At 34.6% G+C, this 21,709-nt stretch overlaps 1 protein-coding gene across 16 annotated transcripts in view; it reads right to left on the bottom strand.

The window, feature by feature from the left end:
- The window catches only part of Adgrl2 (adhesion G protein-coupled receptor L2), a 537,596-nt gene that overhangs the window by 24,849 nt on the left and 491,038 nt on the right, over positions 1-21,709 (bottom strand). For 10 of the 16 annotated variants that reach the window (XM_087212965.1, XM_087212964.1, XM_087212971.1 and 7 more), the window contains 7 exons: positions 16,246-16,539; positions 15,501-15,604; positions 14,478-14,663; positions 13,649-13,687; positions 10,710-10,893; positions 1,306-1,431; positions 833-1,038 (listed from right to left, as the gene is read on the bottom strand). In XM_087212965.1, coding sequence (XP_087069091.1) covers positions 833-1,038; positions 1,306-1,431; positions 10,710-10,893; positions 13,649-13,687; positions 14,478-14,663; positions 15,501-15,604; positions 16,246-16,539 — 1,139 coding nt within the window. The remainder of the gene's footprint in view (positions 1-832; positions 1,039-1,305; positions 1,432-10,709; positions 10,894-13,648; positions 13,688-14,477; positions 14,664-15,500; positions 15,605-16,245; positions 16,540-21,709) is intronic. The other 6 variants (XM_087212977.1, XM_087212970.1, XM_087212974.1 and 3 more) reach the window with 1 other exon arrangement.

The raw sequence follows: 21,709 nt of genomic DNA, 5'->3' as shown, positions 1-21,709 counted from the left end.
ACCATTTGAAGTCATGCAGTCAATACCTCAGGCCTCTAACAGGAAATCAACTCGAGCAGTTATGATATATGAGGACCATGACCGCACGAATGCTCTTTTGTCACTTCTGGAATTCATTTGGTTATTACAGGCACTTACTCATTTTACATTTAGCAGCCAGTCTTCCAAAACAGTGTACTTAAAGTACATCTTACTTAAGAGTCACATCTCCTCAATCCTATACTTACTTTTAGTTTTGTTTTTGTTTGTTTCTTTTTTTGAGAGAGGGTTTCACTATGTAGCTCAGGCTGGCCTTGAACTCGTGGTGATCCCCCTGTCTCAACCTCCCAAGTGCTGGGATTACAGGCATGCACCACCATGCCCAGCCACACCACAATACTGGATAACAATTGTGCCAAACATGATTGGTTAAAATAAAAAACAATAGAGAGAGAGAGAGAGAGAGAGAGAGAGAGAGAGAGAGAGAGAGATTTGCCACACTCAAAGGCAGAGTACAAAGAGTTAATAGTAAGCTATCCTGCTGCTAAGGTAAGAGTTAATTTTCATTGGAAAACAAATTAGAGTCATTTACATTTTACTGTTGATTACTGAATTAGCTTTCATTAAGAATACACTTAAGTTCTAATAATCACTGAACCAGGCTCATTTAATTTTATGTTCACAGACTTAAATAAACTTATGTCTCTGACCTAGCCCAACATTTAAATTTCAAATGAAAAGGAAGGCCTCCCTTCCATTTTCCCTCTCTCTGCAACCCTGGCTTGTCAGCCTTGTTTTGCTTCCTCTCTGGTTTCATAAGCTTCCACTACTGCATTAGCATACATTAACTTACATCAATGTGTGGCAGGGTAAAAAGCACAGGATCGGTCAGGTACACTCTGTTGGACTCCTTATTGATTGAAACAGAAATGACATGAGAGTTCACTGCGATGGTGCTATTGCGACCAATAAACTCAGCACCCAGTTTTATGGTCGCATTTTCTGTACTCAGGAACTGTCCCAGACTCCGGTAAATGATGAACACCAACTTCGCAAGCCCTAGGAAGGTGAAAATAGTCATATGACTGACAGGTAATATACTAACGAATAAAATAAGATATAACAATAAGAATGAAACAGGAAAGTCCTATGGAATCTTTATTTAGGTTAAATTTACGGGGAAGGAGTAAGGCATTATTATAAATCTTTGAAAGTTGAGCCATTTTTGTTTTATTCAGGGTCACGTAATTAGCCATAATTTTAGTGGAGATTTAAATGAACAACCAGAAGCCCCCCAGGGTGACCTTTACCAGGCTGTCCTCTTACCATTCCTGCTGTTCTGTTTGACAGTGTTCGCGGAGAGTTGGATGGAGCTGCCTGCTCCCTTGATGCCCAGAGGAAATTTAAAGTCTTGGATCTGCCCTTCTGTACTGAGTACAGCAACTTCCAGAACTGAATGCGGCAAAGGACAAAGGCAAAGGAGAAGAGAGCACAAATAATGTAATGGTAAGGAACTACTGTTCTCTTGCTGTCTACTTACAAAACTATGACTGTTAGATATGAACAGACTTAAGAACAAAAACCTAAATTGCTCCTGAGGTCTTAAACTGTGATTTCTCTAAAAAAAAATTTATACCATCATTTAAAATTTTTTCTTCCTATTTTTATGTCTTTTGTCATAAAGTAATTCAAACTTTCAGCCTATGAGTATGAACAGCACACAGGATTTTATTTAAACCATAAAATTAAACAGAAATATTTCAAAATGATATTCTGGGGGGCTCTTTATGTTAAATACGTTTTCAATGACCATTACTTGGTGGCAGTAAAAGTATGAAGTATAAATTTGAATACCTTTATTGCATATGTACATTTATGATTTTGGTATAAAAAATTACACAAATTTTAAGGACTAAGTTATTTCATTTCTAAACTTACTGAGGCCAACAAAATATATTTATGAGAAAATGTCTGTCATTATGTTAAAACTTCCCATTAATCCTTACCGGTAACCATCAACACTTACCTACTCCAACCTAGGCAAAATAAGATCTGTGAGCCACATCTGACCAGTCAGTTTTTATAAATAAGGTTCTATTAGAACACTATCACACTTTCTCATTGATATATTGGCTGTTTTAGTACCAATGCCAGGTAAGGATTTGCAAAAGGGACCACGTGGCCTGCAAACCCAAAGTACATACTATCTGTGCTTTCAGAAAACATATGCCAACCACTGCAGTCAAATCCAAACTTTAATACTTCAAAACAGGCTAAAAACATGTCAGGAAAACAAGTCAACACATAAAATTGAGAAATTTATCTGATCAACAATGCTGTTTAACTGTGTTTCTAAAATATACTTTAGAGTAAGTGCTATCAACATAAATGTCTGCTGTTTAGGACTTACCGTAAAAATTGTAATACAATAATATTCATATACTTTTTTTGGTACCAGGGATCACACTAATATTCATATACTTTTTTTTTTAAGTGCTATCTATCTTCATTTTTTTGGTACCGGAGATTGAACTCGGGACCTTGCGCTTGCAAGGCAGGCAATGGAACCACTGAGCTAAATCCCTGCCCCAAAAGGTAACTATCTTATATTAATAACTACAAGATGTCGTTTTACTGAAGAAATGAGGGGAATTGAATGAAAAATTTCTTAAATTTAGGCTGAAAAAGTAGCATATATTTTAATAATTCAAAAATACAACCAACATATTTTCTTTGAATTTCACTCTAATATCTACATTACTGTGGAACTATACCTACACATACATCTATGTATGTGTTTGTACATGCAAAAACATACACACATAGGATGACCTCAGCCCTCACCCTCCTTTTTTTACAAACATGAGCTCATACCACTGAATTCTTAAAAACTACTGGATACTACTTTTGCTATCCTCCACAACTTCGTTTTTAAAAAATAAATGACTTTAGCTGTAAATATGGAATCACTGACATTCAGAGATCTTTATAAGTAATTAAACCACTGATCAAACTGCTAAACTACAACTTTATGAGGAGACCCATTTAACTTCTGGAGTTCTACCAGCTGCAGAAACTGGTGGAGATACTTATTTTATTTTACTGATTCATGTTTGGAAAGATTAAGCACTTGGTAGGGGGCTAATTTGCTTTCTTCTATCAGAGTCCACATATGTGGGCAGAAGATAAGGGGAAAATAAGAGTGACAGGAAGATGCATCTCATATACAGTTGTTTCTTCCTCAGAGTGAAAGCGGTTATAATCCTTAATTATTCTTAACGCAAATAACAGAAGAAAATCCTTCAGTTTTCACAAAACATTCAAAGACTTCACACTCATGAACAAGGCAGGCATGGTAGCACAGGCTGGGAGCCCCGGCACTTAGGAGGCTGAGGCAGAAAGATCACTGCACACAAGAGTTTGATACCAGTCTAGGCAACAAAGCAAGAAACAGACTCAAAGGAAAAAGAGATCTTTTCTAAATAAAAAGGGAATCTAGAGATGGATGGAGGGTAGCGGGAAGGCAGAAGGTAGTGTAGGAGATACAGTAAAGAGAAATAAGATTTATTATGTATGTGTACCAATTCCCCATAATGAATGTAATCATGTACTGCAAACATGGACTAATAAAAACTTTTTAAAAATTTGTCAAAAGTATCCTCAAAGAAATCACTAATGCATAAGTATACATATAAAAGAAATCATTTTATTCAGGATATATTTATGTACTAGAATTTAAAAATTACATCCAGATCAAGGATAAGTAAACTCTTTGAATTTTCAAATTAACAGGATCATTATTACAAATCTTAGTTGATATTTTTAAGCCACATGAAAACGCAATGATCTGCTTTATGCTAATAAATGTGTATCAATAAATTTACCTTTTGTGGAAAACGGAAATTTTCCTACAAAAAATAAATCTGGCTGAAAGAAATGTTAAAACTACAATAATTTCTAACCATTAAAGAAACTCACAGTTAAATATATCCTGACTTTTAAACCATATCTTATATTTTCTGTTTCAGAAAATAAGAATGTGCCAACTCATTTCACGGTGTAGTCCAGGCTGGCCTCGAACTCATGATCCTCTGGCCTCAGCCTCTCAAGTACTGGAATCACAGGCGTGTGGCACATCGCCTGGCTAAAAATCTTTAATACAATTGATGTACATGAATATGATTAAAATATATGATATTCACTGAACCCCTCCCCAGTATGTGAAACTAGGGGGACAACTGGGGCAAGAGGGATGAAAATGTATCAATACCCAAAGTAACGCCCATCAATCTGTGTAAGTGAACATGGACTAATAAAAAAGATGTGAAAAATAAAATAGACACATTCTTTAAATATAATATAATGAACTTTTTTTTGGGGGGGTACTAGAGATCGAACTCAGGCCCTTGAGCTTTCAAGGAGGCAGTGGAACCACTGAGCTAAATCCCCGGCCCTTGACCAAATTTTTTAACTCAGAAAGGTATATAGCAATTGACACATTACAAAAAAGTATAATTCACCTAATGAGAAAACTAAAAATGATTAAGAGAAACATTTCTAATCAATGTCAATGCTCATTCAATGAAAATTCCTTGATTAGATAAAGGTTTTGTTATCAAATAAAGGTTATCTATCCAAAATCTATAGCACACAACGGTGAGACACTGATTTTTGCCAGAATGATCGCTATCAACAGGTTTATTGCACTAGAGGCTTGCTAAAACAAAATAATAATTCAAAAAAAATAAAAAAATATCAAGGCCGTAAGAAATAAACTTACTGCTAAACATAATTAACCACATAGTAACCAGGGGACTCTATATGTAAATTATCACAAATAAGAAGTTAGCAAGGGTGCCACCAGCAAAATTATGTTCCCACGTATGAAGCAACAACCAACCAGAATATGTAATTCAAAGAGATTATTTATAACGAAACAAAATGTACAAGATACTTAGGCATAAATTTACCTTTTTAAAAAGTTCAAGACATTAAAGACAAAATATATAACTTTTACAACAAGTTGAGAATTATATAATGGTCTTGTTTGGAAGACCTCAACAGATCAATCTGATAACTTCTTTCAAAATCAATCTAAAAATGAAGTTCAATTGTAATAAAAATTCCAAAAAGATTTTGTTCATTTATGTATATAAATTGATAAACTGATTTTGAAATTCCTATGAAAGAGATGTACCAAAAATCAGCCAAGCCAACTCAAGGAGCAAGGTTGAAAGATTCAAGGGATACTAGCATTATTGAAACCACAACAGCGAAAAAATGGCAAATAACAGACACTCCTGGCATGCAGGTACATGTATAGAAACTTGATAAATGACAGATATTACCAATCACCATGGCAAAGTATGGATTATGCACTAATAAGAGTTCAGAAAGAACTGGTTATTCAAATAGAAAAATCAAGCTAATTACTTCCTCATATTGTATCATAATTAAAAACAAAATTTAGATGGATTAAAGACAAAAGCTTACTTTACCTTTAATAAAGTGTAAGATTCTTACAAACTCAGAGTAAAGACAACTTTCTTAAGCAGGATGTTAAAAGGAAAAAATCTTACAAGATACCCAAAATACTAACCCTAAGATAACAGACTGCTAATTTTGATTTCATTAGAAAAAGTTAAAGAGAAGGTATAAATAAACAGATTCATTATTCTTTAACATATATAATCCTGAAAGAATTAGTATACAGGATGTAGGAAGAAGTACAAAGAAATACAAAACCAGAAAAATGTTGTGGGCAAAGTCAAAGGAGAAAAAACTAAAACAGGCAAATAAATGCATTAAAAAAGAATCAAAGGCATTAAGTAATCAGGGGAACTGCAAGTTAAAACAGTAATGGGATCAATTCAAACTCATTAGATTAACGATATTTATGTCAATAATAAAGCGTTAGCAAAGACAGCGATTGTATTACTGTTATTACTATTGAGAATGTATATTGGTAAAACAAGGTTAGAGCACAATTTGGACTTATTTAGTAAACCGAGGACAGACATGGTCTATCATTCAAAAATTCCATGTCAGTATGTATATACATGTGTACTCAGAAGGGCACATATATGAGCAAGTAAATATACAAAAACTTCCCCTGCATTTTTCTTTGTATCAGCAAATAAACGGAAGCCACAAAATGTGTGTTAGTAGATCCATAAGTAATTGTACATTCTTGATCAAATGCATAAATTAAAGATGAATATGGTAACATGTATAAATGTAGGAAATATAATGGCAAGGAAAAACTTTCACAATGGCATTTATAGTGTAAAATCTTTAATGTTAAAAACATGAAAAATATTAATGTACTCATCTGTAGAGCAAAATTTTTAAAATTTTTAAAGACTTATCAATGTTAAAAAATAAGGATGATAGTGAAGGCTTTCTTGATCTGATCAGAAATAAGAGAATCAAACGGACTTCAACATTATCTGTGACTGAATTTGCCAAATATTTCTGAAGTGAGTAAGGTAAAATACCATGAGGTAGCGCAAGTGGCTAACTGGTGCACAGATGTTTATGCTAGCATCTGTACTGTCTGTGTTTGAAATAGTAAATGCCTTATTCAATAGATTTCTGGAAGTCAATGTACTCGGTTCATAGGCGAGACATCCAGGGCCTCAATGAGAGCCAAAGCCGTAGACAGAATTTTAATAAAATTTTCCATCCTTCTTTTTAAAAAAAATTCATCAGTGTACTGGGTGCAATGAGATGAAAGGAGAAGAACAGTACATAAGAGCCTCTGAGAACAATGCTGCCCTCTTCCAGGAGCCTGTAATGTCCTAGGTAGAAGCCATTCTGTCTATCTAGGTTCTAGGGTTAAAAACAAGGAGTAGAACTGAAGATGGCAGGAAGCAGAACCAAAGCCCAGCCTTCTGGGTTGTGCAGTATGAAGGAAGAATAAACCGTTGTCTGGAAACTCTAGGACTATGGAGTTTTGTTACTACAGCATTCCTAGGCCTTAAGTAACAGATACAGTCAGGCTAGCTACCAAGGCCATTCAGAAAATAAATGAAACGAATTCTATAATAATCTGATCAGGCCGGTAGTGCTTAAACCATGTAATTAATCTTCCCGTCACAAGGAAAGACAACCAAAACCTTAAGGGCCTCATGATATGATGCAAGATGATGCAACAAAGTTCTTGGGGGAAAAAATTAAACCACATCTGACCAAGCATCTAGATCACCAGTACACCAAGCATAGTTAAATACTGCGTGTGGATGAAATTAGCCAAATGTGGAATGTGGGAAATTCTACAGGTCACTTTACCCTCTGATTTCTTCTACAAAAATGAACGTTTCAAAGATTCAGTCTTTTAATCAAAAGAAACTCAACAACATATCAAAGGCTATAGGCTTTGTTTGTATCCTGGTTCAAATAAAAAATATTTACAAAAATTAAGCAAATGTGTGCATACTTTTGTTATCTTTAAAAATTTTTTCATTAATTTTTATGCATGACACTGATATTGTGGTCTTTTAATGAGTACTGAACATATATTTTTCCATAATAATAACAATGGAATGTTATAATTTACTGTAAAGTAACTGCAATGGTGAGGAGAATAAATGAAATAGTATTAGCTCCATGTTGAAACTAGATAATGGGAATTTTTAAAATAAAAAATAGACAATTCTGCTCTTCCCAAGATAATAAGAAAAAATAAGCAAAGTTACATACTGAGGGATCATATTCTCAATACATATTATCTGGCAAATACGCTAAGGATATATTGAGAATACTTCTCATTAATAAGACAATTTGAACAAACAAAATGAATAGATACTATACAAAGAGGCATGTGAATGGTCAATAAACACACGAAGTTATAAGTAAATGGTTACTTAGCAATCAAAGTAAACCTACAATAAAATGCCACCATAAAACAGTAAACTGGCTAAAAATAAAAAGGCTATAATACTGATGAGAATGTGGAGCTAGTAGAACTCTCATGCTGCTGCTGGCGACCATTTGGGAATACAGCAGCCAAAAAGCGGCAATAATCAAATGTTAAAAAAGCAAGAGGTTTGCACAAATACAAGGGAATAATACTCAGCGATACAAGTAACTAAACTATTGACACTCCCTCTGTATGAATAATCTCAAAAATATCACTTTGCAATAGGAAACAAGATCAAAACAGGCCCATTCAGAGGGCCATGGAGGTGCGGGCCTGTACCCAGCACTCTAGGAAGTTGAGGCAGGACTGCAAGTTCAAGTCTAGCCTGGGCAACTAAGCAACTTGGTGAGAAGTTAATTTTATTTTTAAAAAAGAAGTTTTATTTTTTTAAAAATAGAAAATGCAAAACGGATATAGTTCAGTGTGAAGAGTCTGGATTCAATCCCACTACTACAAAAATTAACAAAACATCTATTCAACTGAAGGTCTACAAAAAGCTAACTATAAACGTAGAAAACAGATCTTTCCTGGAGCCGAGGGAAGATGAGTTTGACTTTTGAGGAACTGTGGACCATGCTGATAATTATAGTGATATACAATGTTCAACACTCTTCAAACTGCAGACCTCATAAATACCCTTACTGTATGCAAGTTATGCCTCAAAGCAGATTGTAAAATATCATGGTCAGATACAATTACACCACTTTTGTGGGGTCACGTATCATAAGGGTAAACTGTGCTATGAAGTTAAACTAAGAATATAGGGAGAAATCACTAAGGGGGGAAATCAAATTGCTTTAGTAATTTAAGATATTGTAGTCATGCCCTAAATTTAAAGAAGAGCTTCAAAAGAGTGAGGACATATAGAAATAATAGGCTATTTTAGTGCTGAAGTCTAAAAGAGACAACAATACAAGTCCTAGGAAATAACCGAATGTTTTTTTCCTTCACACTAAATCGATGTTACAAGATGCAAAATGACTTTCATAGTGATAAATCTGGGGTATTCACCACACAGACTAAGTTCCACGGATTGTTTTAGGGATGCCAGAAAAACGTATGTTACATTCTAGAAGAATCTCCATAAGGTAGATTTTTAAATTAAAAAATAAAATCAATACAAAGAACAATCTTTTTAAATCTCTGAAAAAACTAATAATTGGGAAAATGTATTCCGGGGTTTCATTTTCTTTGACGTATATCTTGAACTATGATAAAAAATATCTGGGATATTTAATAACTGGGTGACCTGACCATTGTATGGAACTTTGGTGCGGTTCATCAAAATTTTCTTGCACTCTGATAAGAGCAGAGGAGGAAAATTGTTTTAGTTTTCTTTATTGCTTATTTTTTAATAACCTTCCAAAAATGTAAGAAATAATTTGATGTCACAATAGACCAAATCACAATAATACTTTCCATGACTCATTTTCTAAGATGATCAAATCCACAACCCTCTGACCCAGTACAGGTCTCTAGAAACACTTGAGAATTACTATTCTAAATCTATAATTAAATCAACCTCAAAAATAAGAAAGACAGAGGGAAGTTTCATTCATCATTGTATTACTACTAAAGCTACTCTGAAAAATCCTTTTCCTCATGATGAAATGTCCCAGGCCATGGCAGGCCAAATTATTTTGACTTCAATTACTCTGAAGCTACTAAGTGATTTATCACTGCTACACCTCAGAAGAAATTTTAATATTTCTTCTAAAAAATTCATTTATTTAAAATGAAGCTTAAATTCAGGTATCATAATATGATTTATGTCCATGTTTTGACATAACTATTTTCTTTTTTTTTTTTAATTTAAATTTCCATGACACCTGCAGATACAATTAAGTGAATGACGTGGCATCTGAGAAAAAAAGACTGCACTTAGTGTCTGTCCTTGTCCATAAGAGTAGTCTATGTCCCTGTCATTGTGAGTGTGTCTGTGTGTGTGCCTGTGCATGGTGTGTGCGTGTGTGTGTGTGTGCGCTGAAATGTACAGTTTAGGAAACTTTTTACTAAGAGATACGGCAAACGTCTTCAGAGTTCCACCACATCAATCATTAACAATTCTAAATCAGTCAAGCTTAAATTAATAACATTTTTACTTCTTGAAAATATTTTCAACAGTGAATTCCCATCTCTTAGCGGCAGCCTTTAAATTCTAATTTATGCTTCAAAACTATTTGTAGTTACTTTCCAATCCGTGAAATACGAATACCCTGCATTATGAGAGATGTAGTTCAGTGACCATACTTTTACCTGAGGGCAATTTTGTTTAATATAAATATTTTGCTCAAGTTCTGTGAGCTAAAATATTTGAGTGGGAGAACACATTCCATAAAGTAATTTAAATTCATTAGGAACATGTTATATAAAATGGAAAGGCTTTTGTCACTGTTTCATATAAACACTTTTCCTTACTTAAGCAATCCATATTTTGGCATTTAAGCACTCTTACATTTCTCTTTTGATTTTTCAGTTGGGAAAAACATACATACATACCCATAAAACCAATTTTTTACACAGAGTAGATTTTGGGTTTTGGATTAATTTTATTAAGTACGATCGATAATTTCTTCTGCTAACAGACAAAGATAATTTAACCAAAGAGAAGTTTTCCACTGGGAGATAACATACTCAAAATGAAAAAAAAATCACTGGGCCAGGGATTTAGCTCAGTGGTTTTGCCGCCTGCTGCGCAAGCACAAGGACCCGAGTTCAATCCCTGGTACCAAAAAAAAGAAAAAAAAAATCATTCTCTCAAGTACCTATGTTCTAAATAAAAATGAAACCCAACAACAGACTGACTTACCAATATTTTCTGTGGGCATTGAGACCCTTGTTGGTTCTAAGAGGTTGTCTGCCAGGACAAAGGCGCCTTCTTCCAAGGTATCCAGTAACATTGTTGCTGTGTGCGCTTGTTCAGTAGAATTCATGTGTTTCCAGGACTCCAAAGCCTCAGGTCTCAGAAGATTGTCCACTGTGTCCACAATTGCCTGCATCCATTAGAAAATTATCATTACTTCTCAATGTTTTTACAACAGGAGTGACTTTCAATTGCTGGCTCGTGTCAACTGTAATACTCATCTGTCGTTATGATCTAGTCTTACTTCCAGATTGAAGAATACTTGGACAACATATATCTGTCCAACCTGCATATACCTGACCACTTCCTAACACTAACTAAGGACTAGCAGACTGGGATTTGATTATTGTATGAGTACAAAGGTGATTTCTTTATGTTTACCTAATCATACCTCAACAGCTGGAAGAAAAATATAACAAACATTAGCAGCTCCTAACCCGAGGCATGACTCTCGCACTGATGGTTAAGACTACTAAGGTCATCCTATTTACAATCTCAAACTTGAATCTTCTAAATAGAAAACTGATGTCTCCAGAGCACACTAATATTTATAGCTGAAACTTGAATCATATTACTTTTTGGAACCTAAATTAAAACAGTGACTAAAAGTATGTCTGATAGACATTAATCTATTCATTATTATTTGCTAACATTTTCACTCTTCCAGTTCCCTGTCCAGTTAAAAAATGTATCTTAATTCATAAAAAAGGACTACTCTCAAAGAAATCAAGCAGAATATGTAATGTCTGCACTGATAATTTAAAGAAAATAGAAAAACAAAGTCAAGACAAACACCCAAATTCCAAATATTTACATATATGGGCTTAATTTTTTGCCAAGCAAAATAACATTACATTTTTAAAAACCCAGTCAGTTTTGTAACTAGTCAGCTGAAGGTAGACTCTTAGCTACTGAGTCGTGCCATGTTTCTGCCCTGAGTATGACAGATAGCTGGGATCACTAAACTTATTTACTATTCCATTTACCTAGTCATAATCTATCATTAAACCCAAAGATGACCTATTGGTAATCACCGAGGAAAAAAGAACATACATTATATAAAAAACAACAATGAAAATTGCTAGTTTAGGGTAGAATATTGAAATGAGCAGGGGAGAAGTTGTTTGAAGCTACTGTCAGAGTAAGATTAATTAGCTTAATCCATCTTAATATCCTCGTTCCGTCTGCCTTGTGAGACCCGTGACCTCCTGGCAGGTGGAAGATACTTCCAAGTGGCAGTTTTTCTTGCTCTCTCATGGGAGATGGAATAGTCAAAACGCGCACACGGACACTGCTGCAGCCATTAACTAGAGTGGAACAGAAATTGGTCTGCTGAGGCCAGATTCATTAGTCACCGAGAAATACAGACCAGAGCCTCTAATCTAAGTTACAAATGAATCCTCTGTCACAAAGTAGGAACTTGCTTCATTTGCACAGTGTAAGTCAGCTTCTGATTTGTAATTTAAGGAGTTTTATTAGTCTTATCTGAACAGAGGAGTTCATCTGAGACATTCTGAAAGTGACACTGGCCAGAAATTAAGGTCATACTGAAATTTACTCATGTACACATAACTCGTTGAAGGCATGCTTTATTAATTCAAAACCCTCCTTATTTATTACCATTTGTACTTTTGTAGTGGGATCAAAATGAATATTAGCCTAATCACATTACTGAAGCAGTCTTTTCCTGCTACAGGAAAAAAAAAGCGATTCTTTTCCCACTGAGATATATGTTCTGGGCAACACACCAATTATTACATTTCACACATTAACTAAAAGCTTAAAGGTGATCCGAACATTGGTGTTTGAAGAATTCCACAGATTGCAGCAGTAATTTCTTTGCCCCATTAAGCAGGCTAAAAAGGGACAACGTGAAAACAGTCTTTGTCACCATACTTTCTTATAAAGTTCTCAGGTCCAACAGTGTCTTTTACCAACTAGTGAGATGACGTTCTTTTTTTTTGCCTAGACTTTGCCAATCAAAATCAATGAAATTATGGATTCTGAATAATCTCTGAGTTTGAAATAACAAAAACTCTTTGTTTCTTGTCATTGGATATAGATTAATTCTTCAAGGTTTGGTTTACCATAGTAATGGTCCCCAGGAGAATAAGCTTAGAAAATTACTAACCCCTGAAGAGGAACTTGTAAAATTCATAGATCAAAACAAAATGTATTAATATTCTGAGCTAACAACCAGAATTAGTGTGGCATAATTCTACGGTTAGCCTCAGCATATTTCCTTTCAGTTGGATACGTGTACCAAGGAGAAAATAACAGCTGGAGTGGAGAAGGTCTCTGAACCTAACAGTGGCCCTCTGTTTTTACTGGCTGGTTAAAACTTATATGTAATATATACCGATATATCATGGTCACATTACATTTTATTTCATCTTGGGTAACCCATTCCATATGATACTAGAAATGACTCCTCAAGTTTTCAGGACAAAACCTATTTCATTTAAGAGTACGCCACAGAGATAAGAAAGCAGTGACTTTTTCATGCACATACATTATGACTATACAGTCTTTGATACGATAAACTGCCAAGAATATATCATAGCTGTTTTACTCAAGCTGTTTTTTAATCCATAGGTGACAACAGAAAACATCTGAGACTATATGATTACTTTCCAATTCAGAGTATATTTCATTAAAATTCTTGTACTTTTGGATGAATGGAAAAACAGCAAAAATTATTAAAATAAATTATATGTTTATTCTGAGGGTAATATACCTGTGCAAAGTCAACATTTGTACAGCTGATATGGGGCACATTATATAATTATCAAAGACTGAAATACATTGGATCATGCAGCAAGATTATAAAGCGTGGCAGGTAGCTGAAGAAGGGAGAAAGCAGGGAGATAGCACAGGAGAGATACCTTAAGGTAAGCCCTGCATGTCTTCTCTCGTTTTTGGAGCTTTTAAGTAAAAGAAAAGAAAATCAGAGGTTAGATTATATCTGTTGAAAATGAGGAAAGAAGAAATCCTCAAAAAAATAAGCTGGTGTTCCAGAGCTCAGTTCATTATTTACAGTGGCCTCTGGATGTCTGTGGGTCTACACCAACTGTCCAGACTGCTTATCTACATGTTTTAGCTGTAGTTTATTAAATATATTTAGCCAAAGCATGTTGACCAAGGAAAAAAAAAGGGATGGAATACACCTTGTATTTTTTTTTTAAAGTTCATGTTTTTAACCTTGAGAAACCATATTAGCCACAGGTTTAGGGTTCAAATGAATGAAATATAAATACAGTGTTACTTCTTATCACATTTTAGTCATAGTAGGAAAAAATTAATAGCAATGATACAAATTTTTCTTGCAGGGAGAAACTTGACCTGCATATTCCGATGTGTGTTACAGTTTTGCCGCAACAATACTGGTCCCACACACTGAATTAGCATATGAAGTGTATCAGCTGCGTAACACATACTCTCTGCAGTGCAATGAATGCGTTCTAAAATGAAGAGCGCTGACCACAATCAGAGGAATGAAGTTTGCCCCCAACTAAGATCCCTTAGGGAATCAGTATCATTTACACTGGTTGGCCAGATGCTGTTCCTTTCTAAACTAACTCTTCATTTGGGAAAGGAACCAAATTTTGGCTCTAAAGGTCTGTCCAGGGGACCAGGAGTCTGGCAGTCAATTGCTGGAACAGTGGGGAGCTGCCATACAAAATATCTAATTTAAAACAGGGAAGAGTTTCCTACCTTGTTATAACTCCTTCCAGCTGAATCCTTTTCGCTAGGTTTCAGCTCCTGCAGCTGTGCGTCCAGGATATCCACCAACTGCTCCATCAGCCTCACGGAGGAACTCACATCGCCAGCAAACACTGGCCCTTTGGTATGTTTAGCCAGTTCATTGGCGAGACTAGCAGCATTTTCTCCACTTCTGATCTGAAATGACAATGTGTATTATCTCAGTACGAATTCTTGTTTTGTTGGTGGCTTCTAGTTCTCCTTGAGTACCTCTGTTGGGGTGAAAAAAAATATTTGCACGGATGTCAAAATCTGCAACTAATAACCTTCTATTCATCTCAGAAGAGTAAAGGCTTTTAGATCCTCAACACACAAAAAATTCTTAACTAGACACTTAAAAGAAACAAAAAGGAAAATTTTTAAAAAATCCTTTTCAAAAATTTTCAACCAGTTCTCTCATTTTACTGTACTCATTTAAAATTGTTATTTAAAGCTCTTGTTTATTCCAGTGATCCAGAATTTAAATCAAAGCTAATCAGTGTGATACAGAGGGTTATTATCTAGTGTTTTTACTTCAGAGGTGGATAGAGAAGGAGAATATGAAAGTGCACTGTATTATACTTCAATATTCAAGTTTCTAATGCCTTTTAAAGTCATTCTTTACTTCTTGTATTATAATCATGTATGATATAAACATCTGCTTGCATTCTGTGAATTCAGTTGCAAACTTAATGATATTTGATTTATTAGGCCAAGGCACTATTTGTCTTACGAACATCAAAAGAAGCAGGACAAACTAAATATGAATGAAATTAAACAAGTATGTATTCATTAAAAAGCTTAACATAGAAAACAGCAAACCCTGAAACATATGTAACTTTCAATGGTTTACAGATAAAATGATGCATAATTTTTTTCTTTTATATTGAACAAAGAGCAATGAAGCTGGTTTTAACATACAAAACTAAATTATTTATGTTAGAAGTTAAAGCCCTCAATCATCAATGTGTGTCATATTAAAACGTTCCAACCAACCTTCTGAGCCAGCTGATTTACCCAGTGTGAGGTACAGTTGCTAAGATCAGGGCCCTTAGGGTTCCATGTTCCAGTGGAAACCATGCAGAGATACGAAGCAGTTCCTACAACAGATGTAGAAAACAACAGTGAAATTGAAACCATTTTTCTGCATGCATTTGGGAAATCGGCTATGATGATCCTAGTCTGTGTGTTAAATTTTAAATAAACACTAATGGAAGTAGTTGACAATAACTGACAAAAAGGAGAGGAAAATGCAGATTATAAGCAGTAAATATAAAGTAAGCACAGAAATATCAGACATTTACAGCAAACAAACAAAAAGCCCTTGATTTTCTTGGGACTCGTCCAAAGTGATGCTTGTAATGAGAAAGGCAGCTATAAGCCCTACCAGAATCTTTGGGCAAAAATCTCAGTCTTGGGGCCAGGGATTTAGCTCAGTGGTTCTGGCGCCTGCCTCGCAAGTGCAAGGTCCCAAGTTCGATCCCCGGTACCAAAAAAAAAAAAAAAAAAAAGAATCTCAGACTTGACCTTGGTCTGTAAGAGGGACAACTAACCCAGTATCTGAGTGTTATAGTTCAACGATCTTTAAGTGTATACAGACGCTACGTTACCAAAGTAACAAAAGTAATAAAATGAGCTGAGGTAAAAATCTCTTCCTTCATATAAAATCCCTTGAATGTCACTCAGAACCTACTTACTAAATTTACAAAGGAATGAATGGGTGGTATTTTAAAGGAAATACCTCTTGTTCCCTTGGGACATGGTCGTTCAACCATCATTCCCCTTTGTGTCTGAGGCCACTTTATCCCCCTTGCTTCTAATGTTTCGCAGAATCTCTCTGGCAGGGGAAAAATATTTGTTACAGGAGGAATTTTGGTTGTAGAAACTGCTGGAGGTGGCTTTGTCCCTTTGCTTCCTTCCTGTGATCCAGCTACGGTTGTGCTCATGGGGCCTTTCTGGGAAGTAGTGCTTGTGGTTGATACTGTGGTTTTGAACAGCTCAGCTGAAGAAGTTATTGTCACAGCTGTGGTAGGCACTATGGAAAAAAGATGAGTGTATTAATCTCAAACACGCACTGACACTCACATACAGGCACGTGCATGTGAAAGTACATGCACACAGATGCCCAAAATGCTACCCATCCACAATCTTCGAAAAACAACAGATGGAATTTTTGACACTGCCAGTAAGAAAGTAGAAGAATAAATCTCTTCATTTATTCCAATTTATTCACTGTACTGGCTAAAATGATGGTAGTCTGAAGTTACTATAACTTTTGTAACACGATTCCATCTTAGGTTTATTTCTCACTGAAATATGTGATAGTGCAATTGAACTATAATTTCATACCGCCTAACAGGAAATGAAGGTTAGTTTAATGTAGGAAAATTCTTATATAAACTTATACTCTATAAACAAATCCGAATTATCAATAAAAGTCTGACAATTATATAAAATTGGGACAATAAAAATATTTAAAGCCACCCATTCTACATTTTGCAGAAAAATAAATACTGTGACATCTTTCCACCCAGCAGCCATTCTTGCTTGAGAGATTTTTGAGCATGCCTGATTAGATCCAAACAGAAGATAAACTTGGCATGCTTGTTCTGATTTAGTAAGGAAATATCCCAGTCTTCGACATCTTTATTTTTTAAAAAGTAGGTATGAAGAAGCAGCTAGTTCTGGTCAAAAGTGAGAGCAATCTCTTATCAAGATACAGGGTTAGAGCAAATCATGCTTAACTGGAAACCAACCCTTCGTATTTTACTGACCCTTATCAGAGAACATTTCAAAGCAGAACGTTTTAAAAAGGTTATTTTCATCTTCCAACATTAGTTTTAGTTACATTAACTATTTTAAAATAATGCTTTCTCCAATAATTATCATTTAATTAAGCATTACAACAAAAGAATCTGTCAGTAAAAACTTAACACTACCAATTAAAATCTGTTAGAAGAGATCACACTAAAGTTTTGCCAATATTTATAGAATGACTCTTAAAACTTTACATAATACCTTAATTGAAATTACAAATACAGCAGATTAAAAATAGCCATTTAAAAAACTTATAAAAAATTAAATTGTTTAATCTATATATGAGAAAAAAGCTAGAATATTAAAAGCTATTAGAAAACAAGCTCATTTTATCACTATTATGTTTAATATTTTAAGTTCTGGTTCATAAATGTTTGTTTTATACAGTTCTGACCAAATTGAAAATTTATTAGGTTTAACAGAAAAAGTTGTATCTGTGTATTCCTAGGTCTTGCAGTGACAAAATTCATGTTAGAAATATACACTACTCACATTCTATTTCTTTTTCTTTCTCTATCTCAAGAGAAACTTCTTAAGCACATGTTTTATTTCCAAGGCTTAATTTATTGACCATAGGAGAGATGCTTATATACATCAGTCAAACATCATACCTACCCGGCTGCTACAGAAAGCTATTCAAGGCTGTCTCTTTTTCTGCAAAGCACTTGCCTGACATCTTGTTAAACCTCTGTAATTTTCTTTTGATTACAATGCAGCTTGGCTTTCAGTGCTTTCTCAATTAACATTTGTCAAAAGCATCACAATCTTTTGCAGAAGTGTCAAAAGACTGCTGCTCAATCAAGTCTTAAAGGGAAATGAAGGATCAGAGCGGAGAGAAAAGGGATGAACGAAATGGTTTAACACCATCTATGTATCCCTCAGCACCTCAACACTAATTAGTACATATTTAATCACTGAAATATGTACTAAGGCTACAACTAGTGATTTGTTACTTGGCAGTGGTAAAGATCCATAATACACGAGTAAAGGTAGATAATAAAATAACCCCCACTAAATGCATAAAAGTTCATGCAACATTCTATAGCCATGTGTCCGTGTATTTTTTTGCTAACACATTTTTGTACCTTTTGATTATCAGAAGATGTTTAAAAGGAATCAACACATCCTTCAAGGATAAATTAGTGAAATACTGGGATTTTGTGAAAATAAAAAATGAAAGTGACAAAACTGAACCCTTCAGGGGGACTAACTAGAATTTCTGAGTTCTGCAAAATTAAATTCAGCAATACTTCCAGGAAAGCAGTTCTTGTTGTTGTTTTTTGTACTTTGAAGCTAGAAGATATTTCTAAAATGAAGACATTTCTAAAAATTATTATCGCTTTCCACAGACAGATGGAAGTCCCAAAAGTACATGAGGTAATGATAAAAGGTCACACTTATTCAGCATTTATATGCCAGATGCTATGCTGGTCACCATCATGGACCATCGGACCATCTTATTTAATCTTTTTCAAGACCCCATAAGGTAGGCATAAAATCATCTTCTTTTCACAGATGTGGAAACTGAGCCATGGAGAATTTAAGTGATTTGCAGTTTAAGGTCACTTGTCCACACACTCTTCAATGTTCTGATTTTATATTTCTAAGTAAAAGAGTTTCCTAGACTCCTAAAAGTATAGATCCTACAAAGCAACGTGCCTGTATTTTGGAACATTTAGCTGACACTGCTTGGCATAAATCTCTAAAAAGAGAAAGGGTATGGGAAGATAATATAAAACTAGATAAATAAATAATGAAAAGTTTAATAATGAGACTTCTACGGCAAAGGTTCAAAACTCAAGAATATTTGATGAGTAAAAGAAAACATGACAGCTCACAACAGAATTGTAACTTAAATACAAAACCTGTTTTATTTGTAACAAACTGAGATTTATTAGGATGCCATATAAAGCATCTAGACGAACTGACATAGCATTCTGCCTGCTATTTATCATTTGCGTTCATTCACCTTAGAAGCAGTACAATGAAGACATTTAACAGGTACTTACGAAGATTTCAACAAGTACACAGAATGGTAAAATGTACTATGGTAGTGTTATAAAGAAGATGCTATTGACTACCAGGTTCCTCCTGCATTGAGGAGTTTCAGGACTTTTTCCATTTATAAGGGTAATATTCTGACTCACTATGGTCCCCAAAACTCACCCACTGCTCACTGGATGAACTCTTAGCTAGAGTGAGTCTGGCCTGGTAAGACAAAAATGAGCATTTAATGGGGCCAGGGATTTGTAGGCAGATTAAGTTAAAATACAGCAATTCAGATTAACAAATGCCAAATAATTAAAATAGGACTGAAAAAAATGTTTCCTAAACCCCAAGCCAGAGAGAGAAGTGAGAAAGAAAAATTAGTTTAGAAAAATGGAACAAATGAACTCTCCAGGTATAACATAAAGCCAGAAATTCAAAGAAAAAATCAGGTTGAAGGGAGGGGAGGGAAATGGGAAAAAAAGAAGCAAGACATAACAGGTATAGGTACAAATTCCCTATGATGAATGTGATCATTATGTCTACCTAAACTGTACCAGTAAAGTAAAAAGTTAAAAAAAAATATCAGAGCATAGAAATAATATGCTTGTGCTGGTAGAAATGGAAACACTTGAATTTATAAATGGAGAAAAGCACCAGTAAAGCTAATATCTGAGGACAGATTCCACAATGAAGAATATAAAAGGAATGGGTAACTTTATAGCACAATGTACACCTTGGCCTCGTATGTGGTAGCTAATTATGGAACACAAGGACCAATTTTAAGGTGCAATTTATACCTTGGCCATTTACACAGTAGCTCATCCAGTTGATAGACTTTAAAGTTTGAATTTTAGCCAAATAAGCCAATCACTGCTTTATTGAAGGCAAAGACCTAATTTTTCTATTGCACTATCTGTTGCTTGGCTCTTGCTTCTGGAAAGCTGACCGAGGCATACTGGTCTGACCTATATCCCTTGGCCAGAACACTTCTGCAGAGTCCCATCTACAGACACGCAGATAGCATACACCTCGGAAGAGAGATACACTAGTCTCTAAGAGAATAGAAAGATAAATTATAAGGAGGAACAGAATAAAAATATGGGTCAAGCACCAGCAAGAGAAATTTAGGTCAGATAAAACTTTTTATTACTTAGGGTTTAATAAGGGGTCATTGTGAATTTGCATGTTCTGGGAATACTTATAAAAATGGCCAACTATTTTTGATGAGGAAGCATCATTGTAGGAATACACATTTGAGATATATATCTTCCTCATTTTGAAAGGTGAAATTTCTTTCCACAAAGAACATAAATTATCGAAGACTTTTCATCTAAAATGCATCAAAATATTTACTGGAATATTTACCCTATGCAGACAATGGCATTATTCCTCATCTCTACATTCAATGAACAACTTTGCGACACACAGATGGATGGGTAATGACTTCCTATTGAATCAAATCTGTGCTCAACTTTATTCACAATCCTTCACGAGTTGGCTGATTATGAATTTGCACCTCTTTAAGTATTTTGTTTCTCTTTATTCCTAATGAATGGGAGAGATTTACTGCCACCCAAGACAGATGGAGCAGTTGTCAGGGTAATGCAGGTTACAAAAAGGTTAATACAACATCAATACAATTTTTGCCCAGGCCTGAAGTGCGTGAAGTTTTCCTTTTGAGAAACGTATAGGATAAAGGAGAAGCAATGTAGTAGCTTTGGAAGAAAAATGAGACATGTCAAACATCCCAAGTGGCTGGGCTCAAGGGTAAGGAGATACTGTACATATGAATTTTAAAATAAATGATTCTCAGATATCATCAAAAAAGATTTTGTGCTGTAAAAGAAGATTCAAATGTTATAAAGTTAACAATGGATATGACTGCTATAGTATTACGTCTAACAAAGCTGTAGCTATACATGATTTTGGGAAAAACTAAGTCAATGTCAGTATTGCTCATATTTTATGAACAAAACTCAAATGTTTTTGTATTCTAAAAAGACTCAAATTAGAAATTCAATTAGAAAAGGCTGACCTCCTGACCGTAGGAGAATACTTAGAATTTAAAATTATCAGTTAAAACATAAGTGGGTATTCATTTGGAGATATGAGAGTATATGCATGTATGTGTACATTGCCTTCATAGCAGAGCAAAAATGTTTCTCCTGATGTAAAGATTGACGTATTCCAAAATTTCCAATTCCTAAAATTTTCCTAAACTTAATAATTTGAAAATTTCAATTAACTTAGTAAGTTGAAATATTAATTCATATTTTAAACCCACAAACACCACTATTCAAATAGAAAAGACTTAATTACCAACAGCTCTATAATCATATGTAGACAGGTTATTCTTTTATCATGAGTTTGAGGTGATTCTGTTTTTAATAAAACAGCCA

This window comes from Heterocephalus glaber, unplaced genomic scaffold (genome assembly GCF_053883595.1).
Source record: "Heterocephalus glaber isolate CG9 unplaced genomic scaffold, H.glaber_assembly_v1.0 deba00001442, whole genome shotgun sequence".
NCBI lineage: Eukaryota > Metazoa > Chordata > Mammalia > Rodentia > Bathyergidae > Heterocephalus > Heterocephalus glaber.
The sequence above is the reverse complement of the archived record's forward strand: the minus strand, read 5'-3'. Positions and strand labels throughout refer to the sequence as shown.